Source organism: Podarcis tiliguerta (genome assembly GCF_965153285.1).
Source record: "Podarcis tiliguerta genome assembly, chromosome: 4".
NCBI classification, from domain to species: Eukaryota; Metazoa; Chordata; class Lepidosauria; order Squamata; family Lacertidae; genus Podarcis; species Podarcis tiliguerta.
In genome coordinates this window covers 39,349,530-39,374,851 of record NC_139537.1, presented here as the reverse complement: position 1 = coordinate 39,374,851, position 25,322 = coordinate 39,349,530, and the positions used below count along the sequence as shown (strand labels likewise).

At 41.3% G+C, this 25,322-nt stretch overlaps 2 protein-coding genes and 1 long non-coding RNA gene across 13 annotated transcripts in view; 1 reads left to right on the top strand and 2 right to left on the bottom strand.

The window, feature by feature from the left end:
• The window catches only part of LOC310677047, a 63,363-nt gene extending 62,355 nt beyond the window's left edge, over nt 1–1,008 (bottom strand). Inside the window, exon 1 of the long non-coding RNA XR_014510895.1 lies at nt 969–1,008. This is a non-coding gene — a long non-coding RNA (uncharacterized lncRNA). The remainder of the gene's footprint in view (nt 1–968) is intronic.
• POU2F1 (POU class 2 homeobox 1) overlaps nt 1–16,152 on the top strand; it is a 99,452-nt gene extending 83,300 nt beyond the window's left edge. For all 11 annotated transcript variants that reach the window (XM_083439236.1, XM_083439244.1, XM_083439245.1 and 8 more), the window contains 3 exons: nt 246–588; nt 1,023–1,111; nt 2,872–16,152. In XM_083439236.1, the coding sequence (XP_083295362.1) occupies nt 246–588; nt 1,023–1,111; nt 2,872–3,182 (743 nt within the window). In that variant the 3' untranslated portion in view covers nt 3,183–16,152. The remainder of the gene's footprint in view (nt 1–245; nt 589–1,022; nt 1,112–2,871) is intronic.
• Nucleotides 16,153–16,805: 653 nt separating this feature from the next.
• The window catches only part of CD247 (CD247 molecule), a 41,366-nt gene continuing 32,849 nt past the window's right edge, over nt 16,806–25,322 (bottom strand). The window contains exons 3-8 of the mRNA XM_083439313.1: nt 25,227–25,283; nt 21,820–21,906; nt 21,196–21,231; nt 19,457–19,513; nt 19,056–19,091; nt 16,806–18,567 (exon numbers count right to left, since the gene is read on the bottom strand). Of these exons, the coding sequence (XP_083295439.1) occupies nt 18,499–18,567; nt 19,056–19,091; nt 19,457–19,513; nt 21,196–21,231; nt 21,820–21,906; nt 25,227–25,283 (342 nt within the window). The 3' untranslated portion in view covers nt 16,806–18,498. The remainder of the gene's footprint in view (nt 18,568–19,055; nt 19,092–19,456; nt 19,514–21,195; nt 21,232–21,819; nt 21,907–25,226; nt 25,284–25,322) is intronic.

The following is a 25,322-nucleotide window of genomic DNA, read 5'->3' as shown; positions in this document are numbered from 1 at the left end:
TTGGCATCATTTGTATCCAGGGGTGTTTGTTAAGCAACAAGTTTTAATACACTCACATCCAAGATAAACAGTGCCTTTTGGATTCTGTTCACAATACTGTACTAACACAGTGTCCACTGAGTTAATCAGTCCTCTTTTTCTTACACTTACGCGCATTGCACTTTCATTCCATTCCACTGTCTTGTAGTTATAGGTCTCTTCTAGGAGTATTAACTATTTTAGTCTGATTGAAACCATCTTTTCAGGCACCACAGAAACCATCCCCAACAACACAGCGACTGTGATTTCTACTGCACCCCCGGCTTCCTCAACAGTGACATCACCCTCCCTGAGTCCCTCTCCTTCTGCCTCCGCTTCCACTTCTGAGGCATCGAGTGCCAGTGAGACCAGCACAACACAGACAACCTCCACCCCCATGTCCTCAGCAATTGGGACCAGCCAGGTGATGGTAACTGCTTCTGGGTTGCAAACAGCAGCAGCGGCACTCCAAGGAGCTGCACAGTTGCCTGCAAATGCAAGTCTTGCTGCCATGGCAGCAGCAGCAGGACTAAATCCAGGCTTGATGGCATCCTCACAGTTTGCAGCTGGGTAGGTATCTGCCATTCATAAAATTTGCTTGCCATTTTAACTACCTAGCCTTCAGGCATCAAATGTCAATACACTGCACATTTAGTACCTTTACTTAAAAATAAGTGCTGTATGAAAATAAAGATTGCCTTAATTCTTTCTTTTAATTCAGTAGTTCAGCCCATCAGAGATTATTGGCACTTTTCAGGTATAAAAATGTTTGAATGCAAGTTTTTACATTCCTTGCCACTTTTAAGATCAATTTTAAAGAATGCAACCAGTCAATAATAAATCCTAGGTAGAAATGTTGCTGAAAGGATCTGCGTCCGTTTTTGTGATAAACAACGGAGGGAATTCGAAATTGACTTTTAAATTCTAATTCTGTGTCTAAGACTGCTCACCTGGAAAGTCGCTCTGTCTTCAGTTTGTTTTTGTTTCCTGTTTTGGGATTGCAGAGGTGCCTTACTCAGTCTCAATCCAGGGACACTAGGCGGTGCTCTCAGCCCAGCTCTGATGAGTAACAGCACTCTGGCAACTATTCAAGGTCAGTGGACTTTCACCAGTCTTCCCATGTCTGTTATGTTTGTGTTTTTCATAGGGTTCTTTCCCCACAGAGAGAGAGAGAGAGAGAGAGAGAAAGAGAGAGAGAGGCTGCAAATCCTAAACCTCCTTGCTTGGAAATGTCACATTGAAGAGACTTGTTTCTACATAAACATTTACCTTTATATATTTAAATCTCCATCAACCACACATGCACACTTCACACTCATGACAATGAAGGGGTGACATATTTTATTCCAAACTCCTTTTGACATTCAGAGATAATAATTAGTCTGAGTAAAATCAGTATATGAAAACACCCTTGTGAGGATTTTCACTTAGAAGCCTCCAGGGAAATGATCCACCTTTATACATCAGGATCCTCTCAGACCTTCTTTCAGGAATGAATGCGACACAGTTGAAGGCTGTCACTCAAACACTTGTGAGTTCCTGATACATTGGTAAGAAACCTGAAGCATCAACTGCATGATTGCTATTGCCTCTTATCACTTTATAGGAGGTGATCGTTCAGAGAGGCAGCCAACACAATTCCAGTGCCATGCTGAGTCCAGAAAAACAGACTATTAAATCCTAACCTAGTCCTTGGGGATAAAATTCCACCCCAGTGCATTTTTTGAAAATCCAATGCTGTGTCAATTCTGCAACAATGTAGTCCATCTAAGACATTGTTGCCTGCACAGTCATAAACAAACAAGTACATTTTATTCATAGCAATATGTAGCTCTTTTTACGAAAGAAAAGTACATATATGTGCAAATGTTCTCGGTGTACAAAAATTCCTTTTATTAATATTCATAATCAAGCACTTAATTTGTTTGCATATATTTCCCTCCACCAAACCAAGCTAGCGACTGGTCAGGCTTTGCAAGTCAACAAAAAAGCCAGGCTGTAAACTGATCTACTCTTAATATGAAATGATTCTTCAAAGTGAACAGGTACTCCATGAATTAATTATCAGAGCACAGAAGGTGAATAATGCACAATGGCTTAAGCATTCTTCAGGTGGTTGAAAGGTGACTTCATATATCTTTATGCATGAGCCTTTATAATACTTTAATGCAGGGTTTGGGGAAGTTTTTCAGCCCCAGGGCCTCATTCCCTCAAGGAGCCTTGTGAGGCCCACATGCCACTGGCGGGTGAGGCCAGAGGCAAAAGTGGGCATAACAATGGATGTGACTTTTGCCTTTGTGCAGAGTGTGGAAAGTTCAAAGGTTTCAGTAGGTGCACACACTTAGCCATCGCATCTCTGCAACCAGGCAAACGAAAGAGGCATGTTTGCAGTTGAAGGATGAATTTCAGCTAGGCAAAAGCACTCCAGAAGGGTGTAGAGCAGGGCTGGTGAGGGATGTAGCCTGTGGGGAGGGGCATGGCACAGGGACAGGATGTGGCCAGGGAAGAGAGCCCCAAGGGACACGTAGAAAGGCCCCAAGAACTGCATTTGGGCCCTGGGCCTGAGGTTCGCCATCCCTGCTTTAATGGGTCTTCACGGCACCTGCTTTTTCCTCAGTGGTGAAAATAGTGTATTTATCTGGGTAATAAAATGGTCAGTTCTCAACCCTCAGTCACTCTAAATCCACTCCAGCTTTTCCTCCTGATGTTGAGATGCTTCGTTTACTATTTTTGGAGGGTGTGTGTGTTTGTTTGTGTGTGTGTGTTAGCATCCATTGGTAATCAGAAGAAAAACTTCAGTGCTGCTGATGTGTGGGGCTGCGAATGCTGACATTTTCTTCTGCCCCTCTCTAGCTCTTGCATCTGGTGGCTCTCTTCCAATAACATCACTGGATGCAACTGGGAACTTGGTATTTGCCAATGCTGGAGGTACGCCGAACATCGTCACTGCCCCTCTGTTCCTGAACCCTCAGAACCTTTCACTGCTCACCAGCAACCCAGTTAGCTTGGTCTCTGCAGCTGCAGCCTCCGCAGGGGCCTCTGGACCAGTTGCCAGCCTTCATGCCACCTCCACCTCAGCAGAGTCTATCCAGAACTCTCTCTTCACCGTGGCCTCGGCCAGCGGGGCTGCCTCCACCACTACTACTGCCTCCAAGGCGCAGTGAGTTGGACTGAGCTGTGCTTACCCATAGCCTATTTTACTCTGCAGTGAGATGGGCTGCCAGCTGGGTTTACAAACTGCAAAATGTGATTGGTTTCCTCTCACCGTGTTGCTGGGGACAAGGGAGAGAAGGAAAAATACAAAAGGAAAAAAAAAAAAACCAAGAAGAAGGATTTAAAACTGGGACAAACATTTGCCTAATTTTATAATAAACACTGTCTTTTCAGGATTGCTTCATTGACTGGAGAACTTTCTAACCAAAAATGTATAAAACAAAAAAGGACTACTTATCATTTCCAGCAGTATCAATGACAAGTTAAGGTGGGTTATCAACTCAAACGTAGGAATGGGATTTCTTCTTTCTTTTTGATCTAAATATCTTTTTTTAATTATCATTTATTGGTCTGTTGTACAGGCCATAATGTCATACAAGGTGTTTATAATCTTATCAATCGTGTTGGGGGTTCCTTTCTTAACTGGTACAATTTAGGCAGGCCTGTATTACTGATGTATCTCTTTATGATTATTATTATTATTTTTATAAATATATATATATATATAGTTCGGACACATTTGTCTGCTCCTGGAACAGTTTCAGTGAGCTCCCATGCCACACAGAGGGAGGAGCAAAGAGAGGGAAGCATGCGAATTGCGAATGTTCTTTAGTTTCCTTTTCCCTGGCGGTATGTTTTTCGGGATTCTCTCAGAAGTGTTGGCGGCTAAGTGAACATACAGAGGGTAATGTGCAAAGATAGTCCATGCTTGTGAGATGGGCGTTCTGATTGGACAGCTGTTTGCTCAGCACACTTGGGCCAAATCTAGCTCTCATTTGCACGTCTTTGGCTCCTGTTTATGCCAAGGGAGGAAGGATTTGGCCCATAGGTTCTGTCTTCAGCATCTGTGCTGGCCACTGTCTTGTCTCATAATTGCATGGAAATGGCCACTTTACAACTGGGAATATTTCTGTTATTTACTTTCTCAGGAGGCTGCCTGTATTGGTGATAATTCATATGCATTCGTTGAACCTTCCTACCAGCTGTTTGGCATAGGATTTCTGAACGCTGCATTGGTTCATCTCTAAGAACTTACTTTTTCCAGTGTCTCCAATATGATTGTACTGAAAATGTTTTCAACTTAAAACATTTCTATTCCAGAAGTAAACTAGGTCATGTGAACAAGTACTGTTTTATGCCAACACAGCAGAGCGTGCTCCATTCTAAATAGTTTGTAATGTTCTTTGACACTGTTCACTGCTCTGGAAAAAGTTGGTAAGGAATTCTCGGAATGCTGACCAGCGTGCCGTGGAGAGTGTTGTCTTTCTGGTGAACACCGGCATGTTGCATGCGTCTTGCAATATTTCATGCTATTTCTGGGTGATGCTGCTGCTAGCTAGATCATTTATGGCAGTAATAAACACCTCTACTAGCGAGGGGGAAATGTTTCCAAGCAACGTAACAAATGGTATGCGCAAACAGCTGCTGACAATGGATGAGAGAGAGACTGAAGAGACAAAGATGAACTTAAATGTTATGCTGGTCTGAATCTAAATATTTTTTTGCTGAGAAGAGATTGGATGACTGCAATGTACTTGGAACTCTCCAATCTCTTTTTAAGGTGAATTGAAAAATATCTTCAAGAAGGAGGAGCTGCCCAGTTTTTCTTTTCACTAAGCCTGGGGAGAAGGGGAGTTCTAACACTCATGTAATTATATTGCATTTCATGCCAAAGGTAATTATTTAACCTCTCATCACCCGATATCCTTTATCACCTGATATCATGATGGCAGTAACTTTCTTCTCACTTCCTTCTCTGGCTGCTGATCCCAATTCAGAGAGCTGGCATTAATGCTCAACTAGCAGAAATCTTTGTCTCTTCCCGCATACCGCCATGCTGTTTGCTCTCTGTTCGTCTCTGAATTTCCAACTTCCTGTTTCACAAGCTATTTAAAAATAATGAATTCTTCCTAAAACTTTAAAAACTTGTGAACTGTAAGCAGGGAAGTGAGCAAATGTCCGTCCACCGTCTTATGTGTGTTTGATTTTTTTTAATGTTTTATTTTTTTAAAACTAAGCTTGAACCAAAGTCAATTTCTAGCAAGCTGCTGTACTAATGGACTAGTTTGTATAAGTGCAGTTCAGATGCAGAGAGGTGATAGATGCTACTGACAATTTCTTTTCATTTTTTATTTTATATAAAAATTGCTGCTTGTTTTAACCTTTTTGGGGGGGTGGGGGTGGTCTTTTATATATCCTTGGGGCAGACAAAATCTCAACTTGATTATTATCTAATTTCCGTGGTTTGGTGTGTAAATAGAATGGCAATGGCAGATGGTTACTAATTCAACTGTTCCCACATCCTCCTTAGCAGTTTGGCTCAATCTATATACTGTGGTGTGACTGTCTCCATGATTTCAGTCTCAGTTTAAAAATATAGGGCTATGAATAATACTGTGTGTTAAGGTTTTAAGTGGCCCATAGCAACAGCTTGGAGCAGTCAAATGTATGAAAGGATGGCAGAGGAGAGACAGGTACCCACTATGTTGGTCTCAAGGCCATAGTGTTGACTAGTTTCTACCAAAGGAAATATCAATCCCATGGATTTTTTATTTTATTTTTTTTGTCCATTGAAATCAGATTTGTGTTTTTTGGCACACACACACATCCATACGTATATATTTTAATAGAGGAGATGGTGATGACTTCTGAACTGTGGCATTTATTTAGCTATGAATTTCAAACATCAAGGAGGAAATAAGCCCTTCATATTTATGTACAAAATATAAAGAGAACACAGCCCTGTAAATCGCCCCAAAACTCTCGAGGATTAAGAGAAGCTGTTTATTCAGTTGACTGGCTGCCTCTTCTTGGGTTCACTGTTTGCAGTTAGAGGACATGATGAATCTGGAACACTAATGTAGCTCAGATGATGGCCATAAAAATCTTGCTGTAGTATTCACAGTAGTATTCACAGTATTCACATATTGTTGGTGTGAGCACCTTTAATCTTTATTTCTCTTAGATTCATGCCACTGCCACACTACTAGCAGATTTTACAGCAGGTTCTGGTGAAAGAAACTGGAAGCTAAAAACATGCAGCTAAAATGCTTTGGTTGAATTGTATTCATCCTACTTTACATATTCCATTCCTCATATCGCTCATACCTAATGCATTGATGCTTGTTTGCAGCAGCACAGAGATACCAGGGTCTGAATAGCTGTCACTATTTTGTGTTGATCTTGGCTATATATTTCACATGGTCATATTAACACACACAAACACACACACAAACACAAACACAAACACACACCTCTTCCCATTCTAGAGCAGCCAGCCCCAACGTGGTGCCCTCCAGAGTACCATTCCCATCAGTCCTAGCTGTTCTGGAAGAAAGGCTGTTCTAGAGAGATGGATAATCAGCTTCTGCAATACACACTTCAACAGAAAATCAGATCCAGATAATTGGAGAATCTGCCCTGGAACCTCACAGTTATAATACATTTCTCTTACCACAAAGCTACAAGGATAATCACAAAAGTAATGAACGTTCTGGTATAGTGAAAATTTTCTGGTCACTACCAAGTGCAATTCCTGTAATCCAAAACAATGTGTGATACCTGTGTCCCTAATATCCAGTACTAACCATTCTTCCATTACTGCATTAGTTGAACAAATTAGTCCAGCATTCCAGTGTTCTAGAGATTGTTGATTTTATTTTCATTTTTTCAGTCATGGGTTATTAGGCTGTCATTTCATTTCACACAGTTTCAGATCTGTTTCATAGGCCAACGTCTGAAACGTTTGCTTGCAAACTTGAGAGATTTCAGTACACCTTTTATTACCAAAAAGGAAAGGAGTAGGTTAATCCTCATACCTGCAGTTTCCACAGTTGAAGGTTACTTATGAAAATGGCAGAGTTCAGTCCGTGTCCCTTTCAGATGAGTTGGAATGTTTCTATTGATTTTAGAGAAGCCAGAGTGCCAGAACCTTATTGGGTGCAAATACTACTTCCTTGAAAGGTGTGAAAAATGGGGATATAGTGAGCAGACAAACCATTGGCAGATGAGTTAAAACATCTATTCAAGTTACCCTAAGTTGTGTGCACTTAGGGCCAGTGTGGACACTTTCTGTTGTAGGAGAGTTGTTCTTCCAGCTGAATACATAGCTTATCATACTGATGGACAAACTCGCAAGGTTCATAATTTCAAAGTAAAGTTGTTCTTCCACACCTTTTTGAATCTGCCCATATATACCAATTTGCACATTACATATTCCCATGTATGAGGCTCACACGTATGAGTAATGTCTGAATGTGCCCTTACTTTGCAGTGTGTGTAGATATAATAGACCGCTTCCTTTGTAAGGTTTGTGCTTATGAAGTGTTATAAATGTAAACTATGTGTGATACTCAACTATGCTTTACCCAGAGTAGGCCCATTGAAATTAATGGACCTAATGTAGTCGTTGTCCTTAATTTCAGTGCGTCTACTCTGCATAAAAATTAGTTGAGTACCACCCTATATCTCTACATTATTTTGCCATCTTGAGAATGTATAACTGCTCCATATATCTGCGTCAGGGTTGGTAGATGGGAGGTTAACCAATAATTCTGCAGGTCCAAGCAAGTCTTCCAGACAGTCTAGCATCTCAACCTTCACTTGAGTGATAGATTGCTAAGACTGAAGAGCAAAGGCTGAGACAATGGTTATATAAGGTAGGGTGGAGTTATTGGCTCTTTGGGTCACCTTATTATGACCATTTGTAGTGCCAGAGCAGCAGAGATCACTTTTCCTGCATGCTGCCCCAGTAGCACCGGCAGTAAGATGTCTGGGCCATGAATTAGTTTACCTTGGAGATAAGCAAGCATGCCTAATGTAGGAATTGTCATTAGCCCAGGGCACTCAGGAGTACCAGTGCAGTGGATTACAACATATGACAGAAATGAGATGGAGACAATTTCTCATAAAAGGGGGGATCTGAAAAGTTTTTGCTGTTTTTCCCACCTGCCACCTAAATATGCATGCCACGTGAATGTGAATGGACAGTGGTCATTTAATGTCACTTCCCCTGATGTATAGAGTTGGATCAGATGTAATACTCCCAATATCTTAACCCTGACTAAGGAAGGTGGGCTGCAGGATCCCTGCGTTCATGTTAACCATGGCTCAGGTGAGTGCCAGCACAGACATTAACCGTGTTTAAGGCTGACAGAAAGAGGGTAGGGAAATTGCAGTCCTACAACCTGCTCTGCACTAAGTCTGTACCTGCTCAGAAACATTACAAAGTTGCTTTACAGTGACATATTTATGTGAGTTACCAGAACCCTGATGCCTGAGCCTGTGTATAAACACGGCTAGGAAAAGCTACAAACGTGATGTTATAAAAATGGGTCGCCTGGGTGTCCTGTGATGAAAAAGCAGTTGTGAATGGTGAATCCATGCTATATTTTAAAAATAACTCCTAAGCTTCAATTGCCAAGGAAAATACCTGATAGGTTAAGTTTAGTTTTATGTTGATTGTCATCTAAGACATTTTTACTGGATAAGTTCAACCAAAGATGTTATTGATTGAAGTTATAAAGGAAGAACACAAGTACTTATTGCTGAATTTCCGGTGCCAGAAACCAGGCTTAAGAGTCCATTGTTGCCTTATCTCCTTCCCTTCCCTATTTCAGTTGTATATTATGTGGGGTTAGGTTGGTAATATCATGCTTTAACTGTCTTTCTAATTGCTGTTCTAAAAACCTTGGAAGAATGTAGGCTGCCCATTACAAGATAAAGCCTGTATTTTATTTGCTACTACACTGATGGCTTATTTCAGTTAGTGGATGTTGGGCTATACTGCAGCCTAAGCAAAGACTGGCTCTGATGCAGTGTTTGGCACCTGAGGAGGAGGGTTCATGTGATTTTTGCATGGGGATTTATTTATGTTCAGGATCTAGTAGGAACTTTGTGAGACCACATTCAAAATGAACATATTTGCATCAAATATTACATAGGAACTGTGAGCACTGAACAGATAACACATAGATTCATTCATTCATTCATTCTTGTAAGTGATAAGTTGTGGGAAAATATCACTCAAGTCTTGCTTTATGAACATTTCCCCCAATTTAAATGTAATCTTGCACTGGTTCCACTGTGGGGCCATACAGTTATGCTTGGGGTTTGAGCTGCAGGGGCAGTTAGCATCACAAGGATGCAAAATCCACTAACTGACTTGATTAGTGTTTGGTATAATTAAAGCTTTTGCTATGGCCTTGTTGCTTTTGGAGCCACACAAGTGTAGCAGCTATATTTACCATACAAGTTCCTTTATTAACCTTTCAGATGACACTTTTGTTACGTAGAATTATTTAACAATATCTTATCGATGGCTATATTTTTCAGTAACATAATTTCTTGTAATGGAAGTGCACATTTAGGCAGATGCATCATTTCATCATATTCGTGCTGTTAATGACCTTTTTAAAAAAACAACATCCCACGTAGAAGTCTCTCTTCTGCTTTGAACATGTAATCCTTTCTCTCTGACATTAGGAGTATGTTTATGCTCGATCTGTATGTGCCTACATGCACTTTTTAGAAGATGAATTCTGAAAGGGTTGTAGAGGTTCATAAATGTATATAGGTATAAACCATTATAGATAAAACACTACCAAAGGAGAATCTGGCTGGCTGATTATGGTTATTCATCTCTAACCAAAACTTCTCAGGACTCGTTAGCCAATTTTTTTACAAAGTTACAATCTAATGTTTTTTAAGCAATACACTCTTTTAAGACATTCACCTGCAAAGTTCTTGCTCCATCCAGTTATTAGGCCAAGTCGAACTTGCCAGTAGGGAGCTTTCTATTGGCTTAAGTGATAAAAGTTGGCTGAGATCCCTGAGCTTCTTGAATGGACTTTGATGCCAAAGTCCATGCCCTGTATGAACAGCTTCAGAAAAAAAGGAATGCACCGGGAACTAGTGCCAATTTACCCACAGTCTTCTTACTTTTGTGAGTGTTGTGGGATGGCGTACTTTCCAATTCGTAAACATTCACCCTCCCCAGTGTTGGCTTCATGTTGGGAAGGGCCCTTGAGCAAGAGATCTTCCATGGGTTCCTCCACCCTCCTCGGTCCCTCAGTAAATCTCCCTTATCACTGGAGCAGAACAAGGAGACTCTTGGCAGTAGAGGGCCTTGGACATATGCCCAGCCATGCCAGTCCTCTCTGTCTTTTTGCTGTGTGCCCAAAATGTTTTCAGAGTACACAAATTTAATCAAAAGGCATTTGATTAATAGTCAATGGAAAAATGAAACCTATATTTCATTTCCACTTTTCTAGGGAGACTTCCAAAAGTTTAAAATTCTTAATACAGACATCTATATAGATTGTGAAAGAAAACTTGAGATATATTGGATCTAGCATTGATTAGTTGCTACAGCCTAGCCCTAATACATTTCTGAATCGGTTTTGCAATGTTGAGTTCAGCCTCACTATCAACAGATCACATTAGTCTTTAATCCTCCTGGAATAATATGCAGGATGATAAGAGGTCTGTTCCACACATTTCACTTTCCTACATACAGATATAGCATCCTTTTAGGAAATTGCATCATAATGTGCAGTGCCTGTTGCTATTTTATGCACAGACATTATCTGTGAAGGCAAATTACAGTGTGTGAAGTGACTCTTGAGTCACACTGGAATTAAATTAGCTTTATTCTCGAGAGAAAGAAAGGTCGTAGTCACACTGCCTGACATTGCTTTACTGCTATGACCTTTACTGACCTTTGTCCAAACATGCGGTATACATGTAGTTGGGCTGAATGTTGGCATGAAGCAAGCCAAATGTTTTTGACCCTAAGGAGCAAAATGAAGGCTTCTCCTCTGACATAACTTGGGAGTCTCGTTCCACCCCTTCTTGTCTCTCTTTCTGTAAGCAGGCATTGTTACAGGGTTGTAGGAACAATGCTTTTTGGTAGCAGCTGGCTTTCTGGCACCTTTTTTTTAATAAAAAAAATACCTCAGCATAGCTTTAGTATCATTTGCAGAATGGAAAATCGGGAGAGAGAAACTTTATAAATAATGGAAGTAATTCTAGCTGTAGAGTTTAGTTTTGAAGACCCTGACTTATGCTGTATGTATTTGCAGTTCTGTATTTAGGCTACAACTTTATAGGGTATGGGGTGGGGGAGGGAAGGAGAGAGAGTTAGCTGTGCTAGAAGACAAATGTTGCTTGCAACGTCTTTTTCTACTTTGTCATTGGCTATCGTTGTCAACACGCTACATAACAGCAGACATAACTGAGCTGCTGTATTGCTTCCAGGGTCCTTCTAGGTGTGCATGACCTCTGCCTCCCTGCTTTCTTTCTATTGGCAAACCAAGGGCCTTGGTGGGAATGTAAATATTGAGCAAGCTTGTGTGCTTGGAGGAGGGCATACAAGGAGATGAATTAGCAACCCATTTTAGTCCACATAGATGCACTAGGGCTGCAGCTGGGCCAAGACTTTTACATTTGGAAAAGGAGGAGGATATTTGGGAGAACAAAGTGAAACAGTTCTTTTTATCCCTGCTTGTCTTGTTATTGAATGTAGTATGTGGTAATTAATTTAATTTTCTAATAGCAATGCTAATCCTGTCTAGACCAAAAATAGCAGAAGAGAAACCAAACTAAATGCTAACCTGCTCCTAGTACCGAAGTAGAGAGTACCTGAAAGAGATAAGATTCTATGAGGCAGACTTCAGGAGAAAAGAGGATATATTGGATGTGGGTTTCTTTTTATGGAAGGTTGAGTCATTTTTCTCTCACAGGGACATGGTTCAGATTTTGGATGGCATTCTTGGGAGACTTCATCTGCTTCCATCCTGACTCTGAAGCATCTCCTTTCTCTGATTGCAGAAAAATACAGAGTATGTGTTTGTGTTGGGAAGTTTATTTCCGGGGGTGGGAGAGGAAAACCTGAGCTTCAGCTGGAGGGGGAGAATTTCCAATGTTTTGATAGGAACCAAAGGTATACTGCTTAGTTTTTGGCAGCTCTGCTGTTTTCAGGATGTCTTCGGCAAAAAATTGTGTGATCTTTGAGGTTTGGTTTGATGACTCTTGACTTGGAGGATCTCCTCATGTGCTGGTTTTCCTACCTTCTTAATGCACAGGGTTGGTTTGGATACTTTTTCTGAGGACATACTGGAGGCAAGTTCTATTCAGTACAACACCCAAGATCACAAGCAACTGTTGGATGTAGGGAAAACTTGGTTTTATTCTTAAAATATCAAAACTGCACTGTCCTCTTAAATATCAAAACTGCATTGTCCTCTGTTTCACATCATTTCAGAAGTCCTGTGGGTTTTCATAGTGGAAAACCTTGGAGACGTCTTTCTTTCCTCCCCGGAATAGCTTTGGGCATTGTCACATTACATGCTGTTGGCTTGATGAATTGCATCAGTCAGGCCTGGCGTGTTCATGTGTGAAGCAAGGGAGAAGGTAAACATATATATTAGTTGTCCAGCTATTCTTCCTCTGGAAATCAGCTGGGTTGCAGAACTTCCCTGGAAAGCTTTACTAATAGACTTATTGTTCTGACATTATGTAAAGTGGTATTAATATTGTGTGACTTTTCTAAGAGCTAGGTAGATTTATAAGTAGGTAATAGGGAAATGGAAAATGACTTCTCAAAGATAAGAGCACTTGGAACAAAAGATGTGGAAAACAAGGTGTGCTTTAAACGAAAACAAATCTGAGGAAGGAAATGAAACAACCAGTTGGGAGATGGGATCATGAGAGAAAGATCCTTAGTACTATGAGGAAGGTTGGAACGTCTCCCCTCTTCTGCCTTATTTCTCTTTACCTCACTCAGGCGAAAATATGGGTTTAATAGTTTGTTGTCGGCTCTTTCCCCAAACATTTCTAAAACTCTGATCTTTGTTCTCACCAAAAATTCTCTCTTTACTTTTTACAATGTAGAACCCATCAAAATAAAAGCCTTCCTGAAGTATTTCTAGCAGAAATGTCTTTAACCCACCAGGGGGCTATAAGTGTAAATGGTGAATGTTTCTGGCAAGAGTACTACAGGAAAAATGGTAAATATTAAGGAGTACAGATCTGTGTCAAATTAATATTTGCACAATGCAAGCCACCCACCCTGGCCAGCAGCCTTGGAACAAACACCTTTTGTCAGGGCTGGGGGGGGGGGGACTGTCATTTGTCCCATCTAATCCATGTTAGCACATTGGCATTTTCGATCCAGTTTCTGTATTTGAATTTGAGGAAGAAGCCACAGCAGATACCCATATACTGATTGGTAAGTTACTTCCATTTATTTGAACCTCCCTGGAGGAAGATATAGGCTTTTCTCTAAAATCCAGGAGATAAGAGATCAGGTGCAAGTGCATTTGAGAGCATCACGGGACTCCGGCCGTTTTGCCCTCCCCTGGTCCCACCGTGTCGCTGTTCCATTTCCTTCTTCTGTGGTAGTGTCTAAGGCTAGGTGTGAGTAAGTGTCGGGTGTTTATCCGCCACAGGTACGGGAGCTGTCGTATACCTCATTTCTAACTCATAACTGAGTAACTTGCTTTAACTTTCTCCAAACCCTACAGAGTTGCCAAGACTGCCCTCCCTCCCTTGATTAACGTGGAACTCTGGCTTATAGCATCCTGTGACCTGGGGGGTGACCCCCCTAAAGCCTCTGAATGTCGCTGCTTAAAAGCTACTGCAAACTGAGGGCAAATTGCAATCTTCTATTTCTTTTGGTTACCAGGGGTCCTCTCGTAGTCTGTGAATATCCATCTCCACTCCCAATCCGTGCATGAAACCTCCATGCTGCCTTCTCCCTCCCCCCTGGTGAGATGTCAGGGCTATAATGTACTGCAGGGTCACGGCAGGGCCCTGACGGCTCCTCTCAGCCAAGTGCTGCATGCATATTGCTCGCTACTTTTTAATTTTGTTTCTCTCATGCTCCTCCCATATTTAATTTCCTTCGTTTATTATTTGACAATCTTGTTCCTCCCCGTCCCCCCCGCCTCTAGGCTAACCAGAAGCTGCATCCCTGTCCCTTCTGCCATTTTACTTTGAATGTAGTTTCCCCACCCTTTGGAAAGAGAAGCTTTTCCAGGTCACGGTGCAGTGCTATATGCCGAGGGGGGCGGTTTCTTTGTTTTGTTTTGTTCTTTTAGAAATTTCCAGCCAAAACCAAAGATTTCCTAATGATTGTATAAACTCAAAACAGACAAACAAACAAACCAAAGACAAAAGGGGCGTCTTCAGCACCAATCATATCTCTTAAGATGGCTCGGTCCCATCCTGTGCTAACTTGCTTGGGGGACCAGGTTCTGTTTGACCTCCACAAATCCAAAGGCGCACAGCCATTGGGAGGGAGAGTTCAGTGGGGGAAAGTGATGGACTCCACAGATTGGTTGTGAAGCTGAAGACATTGGTGCATGACTGGCGGCTCTGGTGGGTGCTTTTAACCCTTTGGGAGCTGGGTGATATTAATACACGCTGAGGTGCACTTCTGAGCTCTCCCCCCCCCCCCCCCCGCCACTGCTTGGAAGAGGCTGTCCTGTTGTGCAAAATCTCTGAAAAAAGATGTTTTGTTTTTCTTTCTCTCTCCCCCCCCCCCACTTCTTTTTTTGTTCTTTAATTATTTTTGCAGCACCACTGTGCAACTATGCATTGTATTTCTCAACCTTTTGTGCTAGGTAGGTAGATGCCTATGACTTTTTAAACTTTGGGGGAGGGGGGGTTGCCAATGAAGGAACTTTTTACATGGATCTTTTAAATCTCAGTTGATTAGGGGGTGTTTGGTTCTAGGGTCATACAAGCTCTATCCCAAAGCAAAATCCAAATGTTAATAATATTAGCCTGATGCAGATACCAAAGATAATTTCTTTCCTGCAGAACCTTAGACTTGTGTATTAAGTACAATTACCCAGCACTTGCATTAGTCTAACCTCAGTAATTCCAAAGCTTAGATGTATATTTTGGTATATTTCTGGGATATTAAAAATGTCGTTTAAATTCTTGTTTGTTTCAGTGTAATGCTCTTAAAGTCATAGCATGGAGATAACTGAATTGTCTTATTCTTAGTAGTTTGAAATAATAGTATTTTTGTATGTTTTGGGTGTGTCAATGTATGTATTAACACAACAGTTTTCACTGCCTAGGTGTTCATAATTGAGAAAAAGTGTACATAATCTGTGATTTCCACCAGATTGTCGATTTAGATTGCATTTTCTCTGATTGCCATTCCCTACAGGGAGATCTTTATTCCTTAAAGAGACAGCATGCTTATAACAGTGAGATTGTACTTTTGCCCTCCCATAAAGGTCCAGTTCCCTGAAAACATTGTCCTTTAATTTTGAAAGGTGAGGCAAGACTCAAAGTGTAGCAATTGAATAACTAAAAGCACGGATATTACTATGCTAGGAATTTATGCTTTTTGTTTTTATAGTGGGGGGGGGAGGCATCTTGCCAAGAAAGCTATGGTTTGTGGAAATTGATTTATAAAATCCTGAGCTCTTCCTATGGCAAAAAAGAGAGATTTGTGTTGATTACAGAGCTTTCCTGTCGTCAACCATCAAGTTGGCTTATTTCTTCCTCAGGCCTGCTAATGTGGTCAATTGTACAGCTTAATTTACATGAACACTTTGTATCTAACTGTGATAAATATATTAAGATACAATGCATTCTTGCCTAACTTTAAATTTGAGAACTGTAAGGCCCTAATTTGAAACTGTGTGTGTCTCCAAAATGGAGATGAAAAGGATGCTGTCTCTTTAAATATACCTTCTATTTTTCCCCTAGTGGCTGCCTACAGGTGGCTGTGGGCATTGAGAGAGACTGTGTAGATTATAGTGAATCAGGATGAAAATGGTAGATTTTGTGTAGATGCATTTGTCTGCTGTAATTTTTATATATATAAAACTTACTGTAACTGTACAGTTCATTTCTGTTGTAAACATCATTAAACCATTTTTCCAAGTGTTTTAACATGCATGCACTGGTTTGTGGTTTTTGAACAAGTGAAAGGAAATGGCTGAAAAGAAATGGCAGAACCTTGTATTTCTGTTGTTTTAAACCTGACAATCCGGAGCTGAAGGATGTTCCTCCTCATTTTCTCCCAACTACAAATTACAAGACATCTCAGGTTAGAAGACTCACATAATTGGACAGCAGAAACAGGTAAGCCTCTCAGTTCTGTTATTCTGCAGAAAATAAATATGCCAGATTTATTTTAAAAGCTTACACTACTAGTAACTTACTGCTTCCATGTTGAACAGGATATGTTAAATTCTTTCAGTTAAGTAACCACCATGTGCAGGTTGTCTAACTAGCTCAACATCGTAATGCACATTATTTAGTATTCTCTACATTTGTGTCCTTGACAAGATAATTTGTTTATTGCTACAGGCGCATGTGTCATGCATACTACTAGTTTGGTCCTACAATAGATATTGCTGCCCTTCTAAACTGTCCTAAAAGTCAGTGATGTGAGATCTGTGCACCCTTGTTTAGCTTTAAATCTTACGGTTTTGTAGGACTTGTTGCTCCTTTTCATTAAGCTCTTTTTCCCCTTTTACTTTCCACTGCAACATGGCGCTATGAAGTTCAAACGAATCCAGAATAAGACCAGAAGAGGGAAAAGCAGGTATATTTAAGAAGCTTTTATTTAAAAATACACAGAACACATGGTTTCAGTTCTTTAGATAGAAAAGCATTTTCTTTGTTCTTTTCAACTTAATTTATAGATTTAAAGCTCCAGAAGTGTATTTTTGAAAGATCAGATTTAGGCTGTGCACACCCCATACATTTAACCACCTCTGCCCAGTGCCTGATTTACATATAAGCTAAAAAGAGCTATATAGCTTGGGGCCCTACTCTCTTGGAGGCCTCCAAAAAATTTAAAGGAAAAAACTGGATGTATATTTCCAATATATAAGATGAACTGAAATCCAATTGAGAAGATGTTTAACAATTACTTTGATAAAATACATATTTTGTTATGTGCAAATGGCTTTAGATACCTGTTAGGTCCATAAATTACCATATAGCATATATTCAACACAAAAAAGAGCGACAATTTGTTGTTGACAAAGGACAGCTGGACATACAATTGCCTCATCAAACCTAAATCCAGCCCAAGAATCCTAGGATCTGTAGTTTAAGGGTGCTGGGAATTGCTCTGTAAGGAATAAACTACAGCCCCTGAGTTCGGGAAGTGGGTGTATGCAGCCTTAGTCCAGTATGAGTCCTGACAAGCAGACTCTCACTTCCATTTTGCTGATAGAGATGTATGTGAACCCTTTTTGGATCAACCAGTCTGATAAAATGGGCAGAAGGAATAAAACTCCTCTGTGAAACTAGGTAAGGGAAATAGATTCAAGGTATAAAATTCTCACAATAGGCATTTGCCTGGGGAAAAAGCATAACAGGCAGCTGTGACTTCCCACGTCCTAAGGCTACAACTCTAAACACACTACGGAGTAAATCCACTGGCTATATTCCTTTGTGTAAACAGGCTCCCCAGCTAATTCCCCCCTTGCTCCACTGGTATTAAGCTCACTTAACCAGGACAGCAGCACCTGACAAGTTTGATCAGGATTCTGTCTTAACAGGAATTTGAAGCATCTACATTTAAAACAGGAGGTAATGTATTACTCATTTCAACCAACCATATATATGTCCTATGGAAGAAGAACCTACTTCTATTCTCTTAACTATGGGAACATACTGTCTGTGCCTGCCCATACTTCTCATGCAGCATAAGTCAATTTTCATCTTAAATCCCTTTAGCAGTGCATGTTTACTCAAAAGAATGCCCTACTGCACTCAGTCAATGGTGGTGCATGTTTTTGTATCTTGGCAAAAGAGTGTTTAAAAAGGTCCTTCAGGGCAATGGTGATACACTGTATATCTCCTCCCCCAAACCCCAATTGCTATTTATAAATAAAAACCCAAACCTATAACAAGGGGGGGGGGGCAGTTAACCTGTTGGTGCTCAGAATTATCTGATGTTTTGGAACGAAACATCGTTTTTAATGCACATTTAGCTTCAAAAAACATCTTTCTCCAGAAAAGAAAATGACTTTGAAATAGCCTTCGCAACAACTGGTCTTAAATTTTAACTGAGCAACAACATGGTGCCCAAGCTCTATAGCTATGTACACTTTGAAAGCTACAACTTGAAATTAGTTTTAAAAAGGAGCTTTGGTTTTTATGCTCATGTAAAAGTGGCATTTGTTGTAGAAGGCAACAGATTTCTGAACAGATCATCTTGAGAATGGTCATCAAGATTCCCGCTCACCATGGAAATAGTTCTTCTCTTGCTAGACTCAACTGTAGCTAGTAAGGAGGTGGTAGGGGCTGCATTTGAAGGACATCGTATGTATCCTTCGTTGCTTTGCTGAGACCCTGATAAAGAAAGATGAGATGACTCAAAGTTATAAATCAGAAGTACTAAGTCCATATGCCCCTGCTAAAAATAAGTCCAACAACTCTGGCTTTCTATCCAGAGTAAATAAAGGTGACAGGCTGATACTCATAGCAAGGCAAAAGTCCTGCTTAGGAGAAGAATGTGAGTGGTCCATTGTTTGTTGGAGGAAGCAGAGTTGTATACTGCCCTTAGAAGCGCCTCTGTACTTGTTCCTTCACAGACTGCATTAACACCTCTGGGCAAGCAAAAATATTCTCTTAGGTGGCTCAAAGTGAGGAACAGGGCACGTGCTCTGTTCTCCCATTGTAGATAGGTGATCCAAATTGACAGGGTGCATGTATGCCAGAAACTATTTAAAGCAAAGGCAAACAAGATTCCTGTGTGAGCTGTTTTTGTGCAGCTTGCTTCCATAGGATTGTGACCCTGAAGTTTGTAGGGAGATAGGCTTGCTATTGCTGTGCCTTACCTGATAAACTGTTTCACTGCCTTTGCCACGTCGTCTCTGAAAAAAAGAAGCCCAGCATCAATACAAAATCTCCCTGCCAAAATCTTTTTGCCCATGCAAATAATTACACTCACACTTGGCTCAATTTAACTGGGGGAAGTGGGAGGCTTGCTTCTGATTGGTCTTTTAAGAAGGTGCTGCACAATCTGACTCAACTGCCCCTTAATCAGTAATAAATAAAAATTATAAAGCACAGAAGTGTCATTCAAACAATATCAAAAGGGTGAGGAGGATACTATAACTTCTGTTTTGCTTGACAGTACTGCTTTAAATAAAGGGTAGGGAAAAAGCAGGCAGAGTAGTGCCTGAAGCCACCTTGGCACCTTATGTGTAGAGCCAAATTGGCAAGAAGTGTCACTTACCTCTCCTTTCTTTCCAATTTCGCTGTATGCTTCAGCCATCTTATCCCGCTGTAGAGCCTGGCCATGGAAGATCAGAAAATAGTGTCAGCACGAATAAAATTAAAGTACTGTTTTCTGTCATACCACTCCTCTTTGTCAGAGATAAGAAACCATGGACTCTCCCTCCAGATGTTCTTCCAGCTCACATCAACCCCAGCAAGCAATGTCCAGTGGTCAGGGACGATAAACATTGTAGTCTAGCATCAGCTAGAGAGCCACCTACAGGTTCCCTATCCTTGCTATATAGATATAACAAAACAATACTTTCCTTGTGTTCATTCATGGGAGAGGAGATGTGATTGGTGGTCCAGACTAAGGCAATGTTTCTTCCTTCACATTGCAGTTAGACTTGAAAGAAACCACTTGTTGAGTACAGTAAAAAAACTCCTTTCAAGTCTACTTGCAGAAGGGGGGATGCTGCAGGCCAGATGGGGAGACCCTGCAGGTGAGCACTTACTCTTTATTTGGTAATTTCCCCCCATGTCAAATAGGTCCCTGCTACTCCCATACTACAGACATGGGAGGATTTCAATGTTGCACTAATTGAGCATCCCTTGGTGGGCTACTAGTTGCATAAGGAAAGGGCAGGAAGCCTTGTGACAGGGTACACAGCAGATTGCTGTAGTCAACAGCACTTCCTCCTGTACAACAAACTTGCACTACCACAACTGGGGCAGGTGCTGGGGAATACTACACCACAGAGCAGGTTGGGGAAAACTCTGGCCCTCCAGATGTTGCTGAACTTCTGCCCCCAACATCCCTGGCCATTGGCCATGTTTGCTGGGGCTAATGGGAGTTGGAGTCCAACATGATATGAAGGGCCAATGGTTTTCCCATGCCTGCCATACAGTCTGTTCAATTGCACATTCTACCTGTCATTAATGGCATACAATTCATTTGAAAAGTGATTACATGGAGCCTTATGCTTTGCTTTCCTAAAGTTCAGTGCTCGTGACTTTGGAACCAATTGCTGATACCGCAGTAGCACCTCAATGCCTGAGAAGCAGCAATTCCAGCAATAGTTTTTCTTCTCTCCCTCAAGTTACACTAAGGGAGGGATGCAGCAGCTAGATAGAAACAAGGAGTAGGAATATAGAAGATAAACCTAGCTGGGAGGAGGCAGAGAGAGGTTCGTTTACACACCTCACAAGGAAAGGAAATAAGCTATTTCATGGCAGCTGTTTGCTGCAGCAGAGGAAAACAGATCACAAACGTAGCATGCTGCTGAAATGGCATAGGAATAGACATGCACACATGTAAAAAAAGTTTGCATGCAGGTGCAGAAAACATTAAAAAGAAAGAAAAAGTGGTCTCCAGCAGAGTGAGGCTAAAATGCAACAGGAATATCAGTTTTTGTAAACCAAAGCAGACTGCTTTAGGGGTTTATTAACAGCATGAAAACAATCTGGGTCTTGAAACACCTTCTGGGAGAGGTATTTGGCACCCATGGGCTCACAAACAGTCAAACAAATACACTGGCAAATTGTCATATGTGTGCAAAAAGAGATAAATTAATAAGGGTGATGCCTACATGGTAGCACAATTTACTTCCCAGTGTTGTTTCAGATGTCTTTAGGTGGGTTTTATGTGAAGGTGGCTGGTCATTTTAGAAAACTGAAAAGCAATTTAGAAAAATTCTAGACAATATGGCAAGAAACCAAAATGCTTTTCTGAAATGGTCAGTTCTTGGTTTTACTTACACTGTAAACTCTGTCCTGAGCTTGCTTTCTTCTGTGCTGAAAAGGGGAGGAAAAAACAAGCAGTTCTTTCAACTGTTCTTGCGGACAATATCAAAAAATTATTTGGGGATGTGCAAGGCATTGCAGAGATTCTTACAGAGATGCTAGTCTTGGATTAGTCACAAAATTTCTAGCTGCATTTGACGATGCATGAAGCGTTATCCTGAGTTGCTGGTATATGTACACATGGCAGTGGGAAGGGGGCTATCAACATCTGTTGATAGCACTGATATCCTGACATATATAATGTGTGAACAATCCTTTGTCTCTATTCAGTCCACAGGCTATGGGGCTGAAACATTGCAATTTAGTGGCTTAACCAAACCACATGCGTGTGCACCCCCCCACCCACCCCCAGTAACTCAGAGTAGCACTTCATGCACCTAAGGAAGTGACTGTAATCCACAAACCTTATTCCATCCTTAATAATAAATCTATTAAAGTGCCATCAGATTCTTTGCTGTTTTAGGAGAGGTCAGGGATGCCATGTCCCAGTGGCTGCCTGAGCTGGGCTGACATTTTCTCTGCACAGAAAAGAGTGGCCTAAATTTAATAAAAGGACCAGGATGGGATGAGTGAAGGTACCTGGGCTTTCCCCCCTCCTTCAATGTCAGCATCTGTCTGTTTCGCTCCCAGCGATGCATATTCATCTCTGGTTCCATGAGACAATCTCTGAAATGAAATATATAGATAGGGACATTTACAAGGATGACAGCTCATTGGTAAGTTGCAGTCCCGAGCTCCTAACGGGCTGACCAGTACTGTGTCTTCAAAATAGACTCAAAAACAAACATGAGCTCAGTGAATCACATTCTGTTATGTTAAAACCATCCCATAAAATCCTGGTCCTAGACTCAAGTTGCTAACACTTTCCCCAATCCTTCCGCAGTCAAGGGATTAATTAAGAAACGGAGAGTCCATCTAGTTCAGCATTATTTTCTCTCCGTGGCCTATGCTGAGCGCAACACTCTTCTGGACCATACCTGGGTCATACCAGGTATTCAGAGGCATACTGCCCCCAATGCCAGAGGTAATACCGCCATTGTAACTAGTAGCTGTTGATGATCTCCAGTAATTTGTCTAGACACCTTTGAAAACTCATAAGTTGGTGACCATCTGTACATCTTGGGGCTGCAAATCCCATAATTCAACTCTGTGTTGTGCCGAGAAGTACCTGCTTCCTGAATCTCCCACCATCCACCTTTCATGGGATGCCAATGAAGGCTTCCAAGTGACCTCTCATATAAACCCTTCCATTCACAAGGGTCGCCCCAAACTTTTCTGCCAATTATCCTTCTCTCTACTACTGCAGGGCTGCCTCTCATTGCAGGAGAGAATAGCCATAGTCACAGTCCCATGCACAGCCCTTGTACAACAGGCCTCTCTCTTCACCTTCCTTCTAGCATTAGAGCTGCTGGCTCTTATACTAAACAGGAAACCGAGCTGGCCACACATAGAGTCTTCATGGCAGCAACATGGTGTAAGCTGCACGTGCAAGCTCAGTCTCTCTTCTAGCAGGAGCCAACCAGAATCTCTTGATTCTAAACAGGAAAACAAGGTTAACCCTGCTTTCACATAGGACACTGCTGTGGAGGACTCAAGTAGGTCGCGCTCTGTCCTCCTTCAAAGCCCACAAACCACCTGGCTCTAGACTTTAGGCCAGAATAGGACCACTATATGTGTAGCCATTTCCCCATATCTACACAAGGCTTCCCTTGCTTATTGATTTAAGAATTTAGAAACTGCTGTACAGAAAAAGAATACCTGAGTGGTGTACAAAAATAGACTGTGGGTGGGATACTATGTCAGGCTAAGGGCATCATTTTGTCAGTACAAGCATTTCTGCTTTCCCGATAGAATGATCTCCCTCTTTCCCCTCTTGACTCTCCCAAGCAGATTTATGTAGGGTGTAGGGGGAGAAGTTCCATTGCACTAAAGGAATTTGTTGCACTGGCTTCCACTGGAACAACCTATGTTATTATGAAATATAATATGAATTTTTAAACAATATTCAAAATGTGAAGCCAGCTAGAATTAAACGCAGAAATAAAAGGGGTGATTCGAGATGAGTTTTTTTCATTGAATCATAGAACTGTAGAGTTGGAAGGGACCACAAGCGTCATCTAGTCCAGCCCCCTGCAATGTGGGAATGTTTTGCCAAACGTGGGGCTCGAACCCACAACCCTGTGCTTAAGAGTCTCATGTTCTACCGACAGAGCCATGCAGTCTCCTGCAAACATCCAACACACAGATTTCCTTCCATGGGTGTAAATCAACACCGAAAGCAACCATTTTATATATTTCCAGTGTTTATAGGTTTACACAATATCCAAAGTGGTTTACACAAAAAAATAAATTAATAAATCGTAGTATATTTAAAACAAAAACCACATGTAAAAGTGTAAGTTCCACAAATAGGCAGTGTTTAAACCAAACAATATTGGCAATAGCATTCTGGAGGGAAAGAATTCCAGAGAACTGCTGCTACAATGCTACAAAAAAACCCAACATGTTCAAGTCATGTCAGGCTTTACTGCACGATACTGTGGCACTGTCAAGAAATCTTCAACCACAGATCTAAGTGACAGGCTTATCAGATATCCTGGTCCAAAACTGTAATATGGCCCAGGAGCAAACTGGAAACTCATGCAATGCTTTCAACAGAGGTGTCATATGTTGACAGGTTGCCCCACAGACCAACAATAGCTGCAGTTTCTGGACCAAATTCAAGGGCAGCCCCATGTAAAGTGTGTTCCAGTAATCAAGCCTAGAGGTTACCAATGCGTGGGCCACTTTCTCCAAGACACCCCTGTCCAAGAATGGTTGCAACTGCCATACCAGCCCAAGCTGGCAAAAAGCACTCTTGGACATGGAATACATCTGAGTTTCCAGTGGCAATGCTCCAGTTACACAGCTGCCCAGAACAGCTGATGGACCAGTTTCCTGGACCTAGGAACCACTCACCCACAGAGCCGCCAACATGGTTGCCAGCTGATTGCCTGGCACAATGCCCTCTCAGCAATGGACATACACCTGGTTGGTTGGGAGATGACTGCCTGTGGTGAGCACCTATCAGTTGCTTGCTACATTCTAGTTTTGTGCTATTGACATAATGGAGGAATGCGCAGAAGTTAACATGCAAAAGGTAAAGTATGGGGGGGGCAATGGAGACACTCGTATTTCTGTACATATTATCAGAACAGAGCACTGCCATCTCTTTCATAGCAAATAGGTAAGCCAGATAAGCCATAGGTTGCCTTACTGTAGACTTTAATTTAGTGATTAAAAATAGAAGAATACGCTTGAGAGTGCTGCCCTATCCAGAAACTCCTTAGAATGTATGTTTCTTTCAAATTCTTAAAGTGGGGAAGCAGCAAAGCAAAACCACTATTTTAATTAGTATGGAGAAGACCACACACTGAAAGACAAGAGTATATTCCAAATGGAATATAGTTTAAATCTAGTTAATTGGGAGGCGATCTACTGGATGCTGTAATGTTATTTGATACAAAACTGGGTCTGCATGCTGCTCATTATGGAGGGGCTGCCACCCACACTGTACTTTGAAGTCCCAACTATTGGGGCTTCAAAGTGCAGCAGCATCTGACCTCCCTAAGACCACCTGTTTAATTTGGTCCACCAGGAGAACAGATTAAGATCTGGTCCACCAGACAGAAAAGATTCTCCACTTCTGATTTAAACCTAACTCCTGAGACCCACTACTGATACCACTATTGCCAGAAGATCTCACTGCCATTAACTCTCCCCCCTTGCTAAGCTGGGGGAATTTGAGAGGGCTCTGAACAAAAGGGGTAATGAATTTTAAAAATCTGCTTAGGATTTGCCCAGACTCTGGAGGAGTCCTAGTTGAATCTTGAGGGCAGATCCATGAAATCTGGTCTCATTTAATTGTCTGTCCTATTATAATTATTTTATTTTATTTGTGAAATAAAAATCATTCAATTTCAAGATAAGACATGTTTAGTACTTACATTATATAGGTCCTCTGAATTCTGAGAAGTTTGAGGTTCAGGAGAGCCTTTGCTTATCTGGAAAACACAAAGCTCATTTCTATCTCTGAATGTGAC